The sequence below is a fragment of the Glycine soja genome, chromosome 9 (genome assembly GCF_004193775.1).
Source record: "Glycine soja cultivar W05 chromosome 9, ASM419377v2, whole genome shotgun sequence".
NCBI classification, from domain to species: Eukaryota; Viridiplantae; Streptophyta; class Magnoliopsida; order Fabales; family Fabaceae; genus Glycine; species Glycine soja.
Window position 1 is genome coordinate 15,861,553 of NC_041010.1, and position 16,244 is coordinate 15,877,796.

At 37.7% G+C, this 16,244-nt stretch overlaps 1 protein-coding gene and 1 non-coding gene across 2 annotated transcripts; both read right to left on the bottom strand.

The window, feature by feature from the left end:
* Positions 1-360: 360 nt before the first annotated feature.
* LOC114367867 (CBL-interacting serine/threonine-protein kinase 6-like) lies at positions 361-2,510 on the bottom strand. Its single transcript, XM_028325100.1, has one exon. The coding sequence runs from the start codon at positions 2,146-2,148 to the stop codon at positions 826-828; it is 1,323 nt and encodes a 440-aa protein (XP_028180901.1). The 5' UTR covers positions 2,149-2,510; the 3' UTR covers positions 361-825.
* Positions 2,511-12,080: 9,570 nt separating this feature from the next.
* LOC114369085 lies at positions 12,081-12,187 on the bottom strand. Its single transcript, XR_003657543.1, has one exon. It is a non-coding gene; the product is annotated as a small nucleolar RNA R71 (small nucleolar RNA).
* Between the last annotated feature and the right edge of the window lie 4,057 nt (positions 12,188-16,244).

Below are 16,244 nucleotides of genomic sequence, written 5' to 3' on the forward strand. Positions count from 1 at the left end.
TCTACTTCTATTGTTAGTAATGTTACGGTTAATTTATATAATTTTTTTTTGAAAGAGGTTCATATATATTTTGTATTCATTTCTTTAAAATGTGTAGAAGGGAATATGTATGTCATGGAAATAATCCTGTCAAACAAAAGGAAAATGGACCCAAAGCTTATCATAATCAATGCAATACTTTAATTTTTAATTTAAAATATCATATTTTGCAAAACACGTGATATTAAACTAATTTCATGCATTTTTATGATATTTTTTATTCTTACTCGTCACATAATTCATTTCACACTTTTTCCACTTATATATTTTTTGTGCAAAAAAATATTATAAAAATTGAGAAATTTTCCGGAACAACTCTCAGAAGTCAATTTCCTCTTTTATTTGGCAATTAAGGTCCAGAGTTCAGAAATTAACATACACGTCATCACTGACCGACCCCAAACAAAGCACTCATTCACCAAAAAAATAAATAATAGAAAAAATAAATTAAACGCAGCCACGAATGACCATGAGCCACACCAATCAATTTGCAAGCATATTCACAATCACGCCAACATAGCAACAACATCAGCCACGAGCAATACAACAGGCAGCACATGTACCCGAATCATCGACAACAACTCCTCGATGTCCATTTCGGTTCACTACTACTGCATTCGCCTTTTCAACAATTCCCCCTTTCCTGGGTAAAAAGACGACGACACCCCCGAGAGGCTAAAACATAGAATTAGAATCCAAACAAAGAAGCAAGCAAATAATTAAAATATGTCTCTGTTCTGAAACAAGAAAACTACAAAGGAACGACAATTGAATTGAATTTGTTGTTCAAGCGAGTGTAGGATTCTCTGCAGGAGAAGTCCTCCACACGATGTCCTTGAGCGCTGGCCGAAGCTCCTTGCTGCAGAACTGGTTATACTCCAAGGTGTCACCGTTGTCTTTCTTAACCTCCACGACCAAAAACGACGGCGTCACGGCGTACAAATCCGCAGCAATAGCGAGTTTACCTTTTCGCCCATTTTCTTGACCCTGCAACCTCACCTTAGTCTCGCTCTTTTTCACGTCGAACTTCACCGCCTTCGCTAAATCTTCCAATCTCGAAATCACGCTACTCGCGGGGCGCGTGGTGGCGAAACGTAACTCTTTCTCCTCCCTCTTCTTCTCCTCGAACAACGGCGACAAATCGAACCCTTCCGAAAGGGAAATGATGTGAAATGCATTCATCGTAGTGGAAACTTCTTGCTCCTGATGTTTAATCTTTTCCTCCAAGTTCAATTCCTCTCTTTTCTTTCCCACCAAGTTCTTTGGCACGGGTTTCTTGAACCACGACGAGTCCATGATTTTCGAAATCGTGATTCGCGTGTTCGGGTTCGGGTCGAGGAGCTTGGTGATGAGCCTCCGTGCCTCGGAGGAAAACCACGGTGGACACTTGAAGTCACCGCGGTAAATTTTCTTGTACAAAGCCACCAAGTTTTCATCCTGGAAAGGTAAAAAACCAGCAAGAAGTACGTAGAGGATTACGCCACAAGACCAAATATCAGCCTTGGCGCCGTCGTAACCTCTTTTTCCGATGACCTCAGGCGCAACGTAGGCCGGCGTGCCACACGTAGTGTGCAGCAGGCCGTCGTGCCTGAGATGCTCGGAGAAAGTGCTGAGGCCGAAGTCAGTGACCTTGAGGTTGCCATCGTCGTCGAGGAGGAGGTTCTCCGGCTTGAGGTCGCGGTGGAAGACGCCGCGGCTGTGGCAGAAGTCCACCGCGGAGATGAGTTGTTGGAAGTAAAGTCTGGCGGTTTCCTCCCGGAGCCGGCCTCTGGCGATCTTGTTGAAGAGCTCGCCGCCGCGCACGAGCTCCATGGCGATGTAGATCTTGGACTTGCTCGCCATGACCTCGTGAAGTTGAACGATGTTCGGGTGCTTCACCATGTTCATGGCTGAGATCTCTCTCTTGATTTGTTCCATCATGCCTACCTTCACCACCTTCTCTTTTCCCACCACCTTCATCGCCACGCTCTTTCCGGTGTTTAGGTGGCGCGCGTGGTATACCTTCGCGAAGCTTCCGTGGCCTAACAGCCGCCCCAGCTCGTACTTCCCGTGGAGCAGCGTCGAGTTAATCGCGTCGCCGCTGTTGCTGTTGCTTTTCTCTCCCATCATTAAAATAAAAAATAAAAAATGAAAAACACTCTACTATACTACCTTCTAGTCTTTTTTTTTTTTTACTACTAGAAGTTGTGATTTTTTTGGGGTTGGGGATTGAAAGGATAAGTGGTGGATGAGATTCTTCTTTTTAGTTCACCCGTCTTCGACGTGCTTCCGGTGGCAATTTCTGCCGCCGATTCTGCGTTTGGCTTGGCCGCTTAACTCAGTTTTCTTAAGCCGAAAGCCTCTCATCTCTATTCATTCCCTGGTCCAGCCGGGACCGAAACAAACAACACTCCCCGTGGTTTTTCGCAATTATTGAATCGCACTCAGTGGCTTTTTTCTTTTCCTCTTTTTTTTTTTTTCTCTCTGGTTCCATGCACTCAGCCATTTATAGGCGAAACCGAAATTGCGGTTTTGGCCCTGGGATGAAATGAGCATGGACACGTGGCGTGATTGCGGAGGGGATGGGGGATTTGATCGGGAATGTTGGGATGCTGGCACGTTTCCGTGTTGGTTTCCTGTTTGTGAGGAGCACCGTGGAAATGGCAAAAAGGGTTGTTTTAGGTGTGGGGTAGGGTTGCTAATTAGTTCTTGAATGAGTGACACATGAGAGATGAAGGTTAGAAAGAGAGCGAATGTGGTAAGAATCTTATGGTTTTTGTTTTGCAGCAACAAAAAAAAAAAAAAGATGTGAGATGGTCCCCGCATGACAGCGATAACATCTACGAACCCATACTCTTTATTATTAATCAATCATCTACTAATGCTACTGATTGACCTAGCTAATGATCAAGATTCATTCTTGTAATCCAATATTTTTCTATTTATTATAAAGAGGATTATTACTATTTTCATTAATCGAATTGCCACACCGTTTTCAATTTATTATTAATTTAAAAAATTATTTTTATTTACATATCATTTAAAAATATGAAGATAGTATTAATTATTACTTTTAATTATATATATATATATATATATATATATATATATATATATATATATATATATATATATATATATATATATATATATATATATCTGTGTGTGTGTGTTTAAATAATTTTAATTATCAATAAAGGAAATATGTTTATTAGCAAGTTTCATGTTATAAAAGGGGATATAACGATAAGGAGCTTATCTTTGTACTAATTTAACGAGAAGTACATCTAATTAAATTATATAAAAACTATTTTATTTATGATATGGTTTACTAATTTAAAAAGTTATATAACTTTATGAATTAATCTTCATCATCCCTAATTAGATGAATATATGATCTTGATTTTTTTTTTCTTTTTATCCTCTCATACGATTACTTCTATGATGTGACATTCCTTTCAAAACAATATTAAAAGTGTTATTAGAAATATTTATAAGTTCAGTTTGATTCGATTTGATTTTTCGTCAAAAAGTCATTTGAATCAAACTTAAAGAATATATGTGATTCAATTTTTTCGGTTTTCATTTAAAATAAAATTCGAACCAAACCAAATTAGTATTTTATGATTTAATTTAGTTCAATTCAGTTTTTACTAAAATAATATTTCATTAAAATTTACATACTTTCTTTTCAAATTTTAAATTAAATTATATTAAAAACTACTAATAACAATTTATAAAACTTATTAATATGCTAAAACTTTTACCATAAAAATATGTCAAATTTTCATGAATTTTAAACTAAACATATCTTACAAAGTCGTCTATAAAAGATAGTGGTATACATTGTAAAAATATTTATACATAATTCTACAAAAATATTATAAAACTCTACTAATGTACACACAAAATGCATAACAATAAAGTAATAAAAATGTTAGCATAAGTGTTGCAATTTAATTCAAATTGGTTCGGTTTCAAAAAACACAAACCGTAAATCGAATCAAACTAATCGACTTGAGAAAAAAAAACCATCCAAACAAATCTAAACAGAATCGGTTTTGTTCGATTTTTAGTTTTTGTTTTGGATTTAAACTCCTCTAATTGTTATAAACATAAAATTACTTAAGAAATGGTTAAAAATTTTCATAACAATTATTTGATGGTCTCCATGGTCTTCATCATAGAATTTATTTCAATTGTATGCAAAAAAAACTTATGCAAGTACATTACATGATTGTTAGTATGCTCATGCTTTATCTTAGGTTTGAAGAAAGAGCGATGACTTTCTTTAGGGGTGTTCATGGGTCGGGTTGGTTTAGGTTTGAGAGAAAATGAAATTCAAACCAATTGATTTTAATTGGTTTGGTTTGGTTCAGATTTCAGATTTTTTTTTCGTCTAACTCGAACAAAACCAAATCAATGTCGAACGGGTTGGTTTAGTTTGGATTATCGGATATCCAATAAAAAACAATAAAAAAATTTGTTTCAAAAAAATAATAATAAAAAATAACAGTTTGTCCCAAAATTAACATATAATCATATGAAATACACCAAATTAGTCAAATCCATTGTGAAGAGGTCTGAAAATCAAAGTTTAATTGCCAACACCGATTGGGTGGAGGTTCGAAGGAGTCTCAAAAACTCAATGACCATCATGAGGAGCCATAATGACAAGTGGAGGAGACTCTATGAATGTGCGCATGCGGCGCCCTTTTTGGGTTATGTGAGAAAGGGGAACTAAAGTGTTAAAGTGAGTCTCTATGTGTGATGGACATAAAACGCTAAGAAGATACACAAAACAACATAAAAATATAACTAACTTCAGCATTTAAAAAATAATAAAAATTAATAATTTATATATATATATATATATATATATATATATATATATATATATATATATATATATATATATATATATATATATATATATATATATGGTTTGGTTCGAATTTGAAAATTCTCAATTCGATACCTGAACCAATTGTCATCGATTCTAATTGGTTTGATTAGGTTTGGTTTGGACTCGAACTAGAAAAAAACCCAAACCAATTTAATTGATTTGGTTTGGATCGTTGGGTTGATCCAGACTGATGAACACCCCTAACTTTCTTTCATAAGGCTAACAAATATTCTTAGCACATGAGGTCCCACTAATTTGATATCGGCCCATTATATATATATATATATATATATATATATATATAGAGAGAGAGAGAGAGAGAGAGAGAGAGAGAGAGAGAAAGAGAGAGCACGACTCCTATGAGAACAACTAACAATAATTATCATATCAATATTAAAAATAATAAACGATTGAGATTAAAATATTAAAAATTTCAAATTAAAATTCAATATATCATCAAATCTATAAAAGATTAACTAAACAACAATTATCACGGTGGTAACAATAATGAAGATCATGTTGGTGGCGACAACGGTGATCATGGTGACGATCACGATGGTGGTGACTGTTGTGGTAGTGATCTTGACATAGTTAATTTTATTTCTTTTGATGAGACTTTAATATGTAGCTGGTAGAAACAATAAAGAGGGAATTTTATCAAAGAGAAGAAAGAAGCATTTTGAGATAGGGGTTGGGGTAGGACCTTCAACAATGATAGTAGAATAACTGTTAAGTCAAAAGACATTTATATCTTAAATTTGAATTATGACTCCTAATTATTTTTATTAGATGTTAATAAATACAAATGATTAAAGTTATGTCTGATGTGTTATCAGATCATGGCATGTATTCTTGTGTCTTAGTTTTTCAGACAATACATCCATATAAGATGATCTGGCATAACATTAAGCAATGCATTTAAGACCTTCATTTAATATTCTCTGTCTGAGATTCTCTCTTGTAGAAAACATTCTCCTTGGATCTGTCAAAGTTCTATGAAAAATAAGAGAAGTCCACACTCTGGAAGTGTTGATCTTCATTAAAAGGCATGCTCTATTGGTACAGACTTGCTATGATGGAAGAAGTGAATTTCCTACTAAAGTGTAAGACACACCAACCTATCCGTATGGACTTTGCATGAAGAAAAAATGTGAATTTAATGCATTAAATACTCAAACGACCTTAAGACTTAAGATGAAGAACAAAGTGAATAATTCAATCATTGAGAGACAAAAGATACTTGTAGATAGGCTATAAATAGAATAAGCTTTGATGATACAAGATACAAATCAACTTGCGTGAATCATTCATTCTTTCTTTCTTGTAAAGCTTTTTGTAAATCTTTGTATAGATACTAAGCTCTTAAAACTCCTAGTAAACCTTGAGAGATCGAAAAGACTGAAGTAATAAGAGATATATCCTTTTGTAAGATGATATTATATTAGTCATTGTGCAAACTTCCAACAAATCTTGTTGATTTGTTTAAAGCCAACAATGGCTTGGTAGGAAAAAAAATATTAAGTTAAGTCAAGTTCGGGGTAAGTAAGAGCCAAAAGTGACATTGAAGAATACTTTGTAACTTTTGATAAATTAGTGAAAATGATGTAGTTCCATGTGGAGCTTGTAGGCCTTGGATCTTCTTCAACAATGAAGTCCTTTGCTTCTCGAAGTTCAATGGCAGCGGAATGGAGAAGGAAAAAAGATGATTAGAGACACCACTTCAAGGAGAAGATGAGTAAAGAAGAAGCTCACCACCATAGGAAGCCATGGATAAGAGCTTGAAGGTAGGAGAAGATGAGTAAAGGGAGAAAAAGAGAAGGAGCATGGAATTTTGTGCCTCAAAAGAGGTCTGAACTTTGAAGTGTAATTCTCAAATGATCAAAGTTGAAAAATGCACACACATGGCCTCTATTTATAGCCTAAGTGTCACATAAAATTGGAGGGAAATTTGAATTTCTATTCGAATTTCACTTGAATTTGAAATTGAATTTGTGGAGCCAAATTGTGGAGCCAAAATTTCATTAATTATGATTAGTGAATTTTAGCTATGGTTCAGCCCACTAATCCAAGATCAAGTCCAAGATTCTCCACTAAGTGTGCTTAGGTGTCATGAGGCATGTAAAGCATGAAGAACATGTACAAAGTGTGACTATATGATGTGGCAATGGGGTGTAGCAAGCAAATGCTCACCTCCCCCACTAAAATTTAATTGGATTGGGCTCCTCCCAATTAAATTAAATTTATTTTCCAATACACACATCAAATATTCACTTAATGCATGTGAAATTATAAAACTACTCTTAATACAAAAACTAGTCTAGGTGCCCTAAAATACAAGGGCTAAAAAATCCTACATTTCTAGGGTACCCTACCTACATTATAGAGCCTGAAATACAAGGCTGTTTGTGGCCGGCAAGTGCACCAGATCACACAAGTAGTATAAAACAATAAGAACTAAGTATCGAACACTCGAGGAACTTATGTTTTCTGGAAAGCTATTTCGATAAATAGGCGTCTGGTATGAAAATATAACTGTGGTTATGAACAGGTATTTAAACTCTCTTGGCAAAAAGAAAGAAAATCACCTAAGAGAAATACTGTGTAAAAACAAGTAGAGAACGCATTGGTCTTCCTCATAGGTTCCAGATGCTAAAAAAGATGTTCTCTATTTAACAATGCTCATGCGTTCCTATATTGTCTCCTGGACTGCAAGACCTCGATTCCTCATGATAGCCTAGCCTAGTCCTAATCGAGCCTCGTCCACAGATCCCTCTTGTAAGACTAAACTCAACCAAGACCGCATTAAGACACACATACACAACTAAGTTCTTGTACCCCGATCCCTTGTGATAGCACAACAACTTAGTCCTGTACTACCAAAGACTTTAGAATCAGACCAGTTCCCACTGTTGAATGACCCTAAAAAAGTATGCATCTACGTGATCAAGGTAAAAGCACACTGGAATGAAAAGCAGATAGCACAGAGAACACACAAAACATCATTACATAGATAGAAATATATTTACATCAGGTACCTACAGGGAAGATCCAACAGAGGATTTAGCTTTCCATAGTCTGAAAACCTCCTTTACAACAAAGAGAAGAACATGATGAAAGACTGCAAAAGCACAAGTGGTGAGGATGTCTCCTTCACCTCTAGGTTCTCACAATCACTCACAAACTCATCTCAAGTTCTCAGAACGGCTTCCGCTTTGAACTCGCATCTCTACAGATCTTCACACAACAAAATCTCTCAGAACTCTTTGGAACTTGGACCTTTCTCTCTCTAGAACTTCCTAAACATGCAAAAGCTTCAAGCCAAGGCCAGATTCTTGTGCATGCAGAGGCTTCTTCAAGAAAAACTCCAAACTCCCTTTGCAAATCTGATTTCAGGCTTAAATAGGTGGCCTTGTTCATGTTTGTGCGCTTAGCGTAGATCTGGATCGCTTAGCACGCCTAAGTGGATTTTGGCTTAGTCGCTTGTTTCGCTTAGCGGATGAGCTGAAGCGGTGCGCTTGATGACCTGGAGCGGTGCGCTTAGCGAACTTGACAACTCATCTTCTTCTGGATTCTTCCTCGCGCTTAGCCACTGAATGTCGCGCTTAGCAAATGCTCGCTAAGCCAGTAGATTGGCTTAGCGAGAAGGTGAAAACAACACTTTTGCCAATTTGCCTAATTAACCTGAAATTGATTATTAAACACAAAAAAAAGTATAAATTATCTATTACCTATATTTAACACAAAGTACTTATAACATTATAAAACAACTATAGCTTGGAGAAGTTTGATACAAAATGCACAAGTTTTATACACAAAAGTTAGTCGTTTTCACCGACTAACAACTCCCCCAAATTTACAGTTTTGCTTGTCCTAAAGCAAAAGAGAACAACTCACTTGTCCTCAAGTGGTAAAACATGCAGTGTTTATGTACAAAGGTGTATGCATAAAAATTTATTGATTGCATGATGAGAAAGATGAAGCAATGTGTACCTATCACTTGTTTTCACAGAATATGCAGCTAGACAAATAGGAGAACAAAATGTGAACTATATCGTTAGATGAAGTTAATCATAAGACAGATATCAAGGAAAGTAGCTCAAACCACAGTCTCACGGCTACTATTTCACTCAAGCACAAGTGTTTCAACTATTCATTGATAACAACTAATAGGAGGTCCAATCTTTGCATTTCATCTCATGCCATCTGTGACATCCTGGAAATTTCTATCCGAAATTTTGTAAACGATGCATTTTCAATGATTACATATAAGTATTATTCAGTGTATATATATATATATATATATATATATATATATATATATATATATATATACTTTTGGTAGAAGTAGGTATATTGGGGGAAAGATACGCGGGTTAGGCTAATTAACGAAGAGAACTCCATAACTGGATAGTTATAGGTTAATTCTCAATTAATTAGTCTAAAAATTATCGTTTTGCGTGCAACTTAAAATTTAACGAAACCAACCTCTGAACCATGCTCGGGGTTTCATTCTGAGCGTTCTGATATATATATATTGCCTACTTTTGAAAACTGGCCTCGACGGGTGATGTGCCATCATTTTCTTCTATTTTCTAAACCCTTTTTGCACCATTTTAATTATTGATTGGTCTTAATTGTCAATTAATTAGGCAGTTTTATAATTTGGGTTCATTTAGCTAATTTGATGTTTTTAATCTAATTTCAGGAATTAATGAAACATTGGGCTTAATCCGGATTTTGGTTGTGGACTTGAAGAGGGCAAATAAAGCAGCGCTTACCTTAGTTAATTTCTAATTAGGAAATTTCGCAATTTTATTTTATGTTGTTCAGTGTTTATTTCGTTTTGGGCTAGAGTATTGTAATAGGGCCCAGTGACTTTGAGTGACTCTTTTTAAATAGCTACCTTGGGATTCGTGCAAGGCATTCTATTCTGTTATGCTATTCATTATTCAGAGCTTTGTTTTAGGGTTTTTCGTTTTCTCTGTTTTGCTGCTTCTGAGTTTGTAATGCAATTTTACGTTTTATGCTTCTAATTACAATTTCGTTCTTGCTTCTTCTTTTACTCTCATTTACGTTTCTGTTCCATTTTACATTTCTGTTCGTTTACGTTTCTGTTCATTTACGTTTCCGTTCATTTACGTTTCTGCTTCATGTTTCAATTGCGTTTTCTGTTTGAATCCATGGAAGGCTAGATTTTCTGGTGTTGTTTCCTTATGAGGACGAAGCCCAACTCTCTTTGAGGTTTCGCTTGTAATGTGGTTTCCTGGCAGTTTTCCCTTCACCAGTTATCCCAATTTCGTGAATATTAATCAGTGCACGCTTCGTGTTCGATTAATTGCCTCTGAGCCTAACTTGCGTTCATGCTTAATGGACGAAGGGCTAACTGGTGTATGTGGTGCCTAATCACGTATTGAAAACCCTAAGTTGATTTTCGCTTAGTAAATTGAAATAGGGTTGGATTAAGTGGTTGACTGTTAGGGACGAATTCTCCATAACCCAGGATAAGAGAGTGGCTTCTGAATCAGAGGAAACAACCCGTTTTTAATATTAGTAGTTTCGTATTCCATTTTATTTGTTCTGCTCTTTAATTACCAAACAACCAAACCCCCCCCCCCCATCTTTACTGTTACTGCCAGCATATTATGAACATTTGGCTTGTCACTGCTCGTTGGGAAACGACCTAGGATCACTTCCTAGTTACTGCATTTTCATGTTTATTTGATTCGGGTACGGCCTCGATCAAATTTGGCGCCGTTGCCGGGGAGCAGTGTCCAAAGGTTCATAATAGCTAGCTAGTGTTGTGTGTTTAATCCTTTCGTGTTTTAATTGTTAGTATGTGTGTTAGTGTTGATTAGTGTCCTGGTGTTTTGTTTAATGTGTGTTCTGTTTCAGTTTTACCATTAAGCGTTTCCCCTGTTTCAGTCTTGGGTGTTTTGCTGTGAAGATTGTGCTTGAAAACAGAGTAGTAGTAGAAATCAGCTTGCGGCAAAAACAGAGTAGTAGTAGAAATCAGCTAGAGACGGATTTTAGCGACCACCCATGCTGAATTATTTGAGATTTTTTGTTTTAGTAGCTAGGGTTGTTATTTTTGGCTGAATTTTTTTGTGGTAACTTCTTTTAATCCATATTTTGTGGGAAAAATAGCTAGAGCCTTTAGTTTGGTCAGATTTGAAAGTTCCAAAAAACTAGCAAATTTTGTGTTTGTCAAAACTTCAAACGGCCATAACTTTTGCTCCGGTTATCAGAATCGCAATTATTATATATGCATTTGGGGTAGAAAAAAATCTCCATCGTCCAAAAAAAAGCGATTCTGTCAAAAGTTTTTTATTTTTCAAGTTTTATTCACTTATTTTTCTTAACTTACCATTTTTAGCTTTCATAGTTAGACTTTGAATTTTTGTCTGAAATTTTTTGTGCTATCTTCTCATCATTTTATAAGGTTGCTCACAAAATTTCAAGTCATTTGGATATCATTTGAGGGTAGCTGTAGTTCAAACCTACACCTTTATTTACATGACAAGGCAACTAGTTGTGTGCATGCTGAATGTAGTGTATGACTAGAGGCAATCCATCTGACTTACAACCCTTTGATCCTGAGATAGATAGGACATTTCATAGATTAGTTAGGCATCATTTTATACCTTTTGATCATTCTGAGCATTCCATAACTGGTGAATCTGTGCATTCTGTTATTGGTGATTTTGAACATCCTGATCTGGAGCATTATAATTTTGAGCATTCTGATTCTGAGCATTCTGATTTTGCACATTCTCAGAACATGGCACAACCTCCACCTCGTGAGAGGACTCTAAGGGAAATGGCTGCACCTGATTTCACCTATGAAAGCTTGTGCATCCAATACCCTGATGAGGATGTCCCATATGTTCTTAAAACTGGACTGATTCATTTGCTTCCAAAGTTTCATGGCCTTGCAGGTGAAGACCCGCACAAACATTTGAAAGAATTTCACATTGTCTGCTCCACCATGAAACCCCCAGATGTCCAAGAGGATCACATATTTCTGAAGGCTTTTCCTCACTCATTAGAGGGAGTGGCAAAGGACTGGCTGTATTACCTTGCTCCAAGGTCCATCACGAGCTGGGATGACCTTAAGAGAGTATTCTTAGAAAAAATTTTCCCTGCTTCCAGGACCACAGCCATCAGGAAGGATATCTCAGGTATTAGACAACTCAGTGGAGAGAGCCTGTATGAGTACTGGGAGAGATTTAAGAAACTATGTGCCAGTTGCCCCCACCATCAGATTTCAGAACAGCTTCTTCTCCAATACTTTTATGAAGGACTCAGTAATATGGAGAGAAGTATGATAGATGCTGCCAGTGGTGGAGCCCTTGGAGACATGACTCCTGCTGAAGCCAGAAATTTAATTGAGAAGATGGCCTCCAACTCCTAGCAGTTTAGTGCCAGAAATGATGCCATAGTCATTAGAGGAGTGCATGAGGTAGCTACAAACCCATCTGCATCATCTGAAACTAAGAAGCTTGAAGGCAAACTGGATGCATTGGTCAACTTGGTAACCCAGCTGGCCTTGAATCAAAAATCTGTACCTGTCGCAAGGGTTTGTGGTTTGTGCTCCTCTGCTGACCACCATACAGACCTTTGCCCTTCCATGCAGCAACCTGGAGCAATTGAGTAGCCTGAAGCTTATGCAGCAAATATATACAATAGACCTCCTCAACCTCAGCAGCAAAATCAACCACAGCAGAGCAATTATGACCTTTCCAGCAACAGATACAACCCTGGATGGAGGAATCACCCTAACCTCAGATGGTCCAACCCTCAGCAACAACAACAGCAGCCTGCTCCTTCCTTCCAAAATGCTGCTGGCCCAAGCAGACCATACATTCCTCCACCAATCCAACAACAGCAACAACCCCAGAAACAACCAACAGTTGAGGCCCCTCCACAACCTTCCCTCGAAGAACTTGTGAGGCAAATGACTATGCAGAACATGCATTTTTAGCAAGAGACCAGAGCCTCCATTCAGAGCTTAACCAATCAGATGGGACAATTGGCTACCCAATTGAATCAACAACAGTCCCAGAATTCTGACAAGCTGCCTTCTCAAGCTGTCCAAAATCCCAAAAATGTCAGTGCCATTTCATTGAGGTCGGGAAAGCAATGTCAAGGACCTCAACCCGTAGCACCGTCCTCATCTGCAAATGAGCCTGCCAAACTTCACTCTATTCCAGAAAAAGGTGATGACAAAAATTTACCTAACAATTTTTGTGCAGGTGAATCTTCTTCCACAGGTAATTCTGATTTGCAGAAGCAGCACATTCCCCCTCTTCCATTCCCTCCAAGAGCAGTTTCCAACAAAAAAATGGAAGAGGTAGAGAAAGAGATCTTGGAAACGTTTAGAAAAGTAGAGGTAAACATACCTCTGTTGGATGCAATAAAGCAAATTCCAAGATATGCCAAATTCTTGAAGGAGCTGTGCACTAATAAGCGGAAGCTTAAAGGAAGTGAACGAATTAGCATGGGCAGAAATGTCTCCGCATTGATTGGTAAATCTGTTCCTCAAATTCCTGAAAAATGTAAAGATCCAGGTACATTCAGCATACCTTGTATCATAGGGAATAGTAAGTTTGACAATGCCATGCTAGATTTAGGAGCTTCTGTTAGTGTTATGCCTCTGTCTATTTTTAATTCTCTATCTCTAGGCCCCTTGCAGTCAACTGATGTGGTAATTCATTTAGCTAATAGAAGTGTTACCTACCCTGTTGGTTTCATAGAAGATGTCTTAGTTAGAGTTGGTGAACTGATTTTCCCTGTTGATTTTTATATTTTGAATATGGAAGATGGATTTTCTCAAGGATCAGTTCCCATCATTCTAGGCAGACCCTTTATGAAAACTGCTAGAACTAAGATAGATGTTTATGCAGGCACACTGTCTATGGAATTTGGTGACATAACTGTTCATTTTAATATTCTGGATGCTATGAAATACCCATATGAAGATCTTTCTGTATTTCGTGCTGAAATAATTGACCATGTTGTTGATGAATACATGACTGATCTTTATTCTAATCTGCATGCCTCTCACTCTTCATGCATTGAGTCTGAAATTGTACTTGATCATATGTCTGAATTTGATGCTGAGAGTGAATCTGAGAGTGATATTGATTGCATGCCTGGTGGTGGTGTTTTACCTCTTGAGATTGATTTTATAGAGTCAGATAGGACTAACCATGTTTCAGGAAGTACACATACCTCTGACTTTCTTTATGAGGTAAAGGCTGAGAAACCATCTCCTTCTACCACTGTCCCGCCGACCACACCAGAATTGAAGCCTCTGCCATCAAATTTAAAATACGCTTACTTGGATGATAGCAAGAGTTTTCCAGTGATTATATCTGCCTCCCTTGCTGATGAGCAAGAGGAGAAGTTGTTGTCAGTTCTCAAGAAGCATAAGAAGGCTATAGGCTGGACCCTGGCGGACATTCCTGGTATTAGCCCATCCACATGTATGCATCGAATAAATTTAGAAGATGGAGCTAAACCAGTAAGACAGCCACAGAGAAGACTCAACCCGGTGATTCTTGATGTAGTGAAGAAGGAGATAACCAAGCTTTTGCAAGCTGGAATCATTTATCCTATCTCCGACAGCCAATGGGTGAGTCCCGTCCAGGTAGTCCCAAAAAAGACTGGCCTCACAGTGATCAGAAATGAGAAGGAGGAGCTGATTCCTACTCGGGTGCAGAACAGTTGGAGAGTCTGCATTGACTATAGGAGGCTGAACCAGGTTACCAAAAAGGACCATTTTCCCCTGCCATTCATTGACCAGATGCTTGAACGCCTGGCAGGTAAATCCCACTACTGTTTCCTTGATGATTTTTCTGGTTATATGCAAATTACTATTGCTCCTGAGGATCAGGAAAAGACCACATTCACCTGCCCCTTCGGCACTTTTGCTTATAGGAGGATGCCTTTCGGCCTGTGCAATGCCCCTGGTACCTTCCAGCGGTGCATGATTAGTATTTTCAGTGATTTTTTAGAAAATTGCATAGAGGTGTTTATGGATGATTTCACTGTATATGGATCCTCTTTTGATGGTTGTTTGAATAGTTTGGAAAAAGTTTTGAATAGATGCATTGAAACTAACCTTGTTCTAAATTTTGAAAAATGTCATTTTATGGTTGAGCAAGGTATAGTTTTAGGCCACATTATTTCCAATAAGGGCATTGAAGTAGATCCTGCAAAAATTTCTGTTATTTCACAATTGCCTTACCCCTCTTGTGTGCGAGAGGTGCGATCTTTTCTTGGTCATGCAGGATTCTACAGGCGCTTTATAAGGGATTTTAGCAAAGTAGCCCTTCCACTGTCCAACTTGTTGCAAAAGGAGGTGGAGTTTGACTTTAATGACAGATGCAAAGAGGCTTTTGATTGCCTCAAAAGAGCGTTGACTACCACCCCCATCATCCAGGCACCCAATTGGACAGCCCCTTTTGAGCTTATGTGTGATGCATCAAATTATGCATTGGGGGCTGTCCTTGCTCAGAAAATTGATAAATTGCCCAGGGTGATATATTATGCTTCTAGGACTTTAGATGCTGCCCAAGCAAATTATACTACTACTAAGAAAGAGCTTCTAGCCATAGTTTTTGCTCTTGAAAAATTTCGATCTTATTTGCTTGGTACTCGCATTATTGTTTATACTGACCATGCAGCTCTAAAGTACTTGTTGAAGAAGGCTGATTCTAAGCCTAGGTTGATCCGATGGATGCTCTGGCTCCAAGAGTTTGACTTGGAGATCCGTGATAGGAGCGGAGCACAAAATCTAGTTGCTGATCATTTGAGTCGGATCGAACGTGTCTCTGATGCAGATTCACCTATTCGGGATGATTTCCCTGATGATCATTTGTATATATTGTATAGTATTTCTGACTCTCTTTCTACTCCCTGGTTTGCTAACATTGTCAATTATTTAGTTGCCTCTATTTTTCCTCCCTTAGCATCTAAGGCCCAAAAAGATAAGATTAAAAGTGATGCTAAGCATTTTATTTGGGATGACCCCTACTTGTGGAAATTGTGCAGTGATCAGGTCATTAGACGGTGCATTCCAGATCATGAGACTGACTCAGTCCTGCAGTTCTGTCATTCTTCCGCACCGGGAGGTCATCTGGGTGTTCAAAGGACAGCTCACAAAGTGCTTGATTGTGGTTTTTATTGGCCCACCATCTTTAAAGATGCGTGGAAGATCTGCAGCACTTGTGAGCAGTGTCAGAGAGCAGGAAATACACTTACATGGCGACAACAAATGCCTCAGCAACCTATGCTATTCTGTGAGGTGTTTGATGTC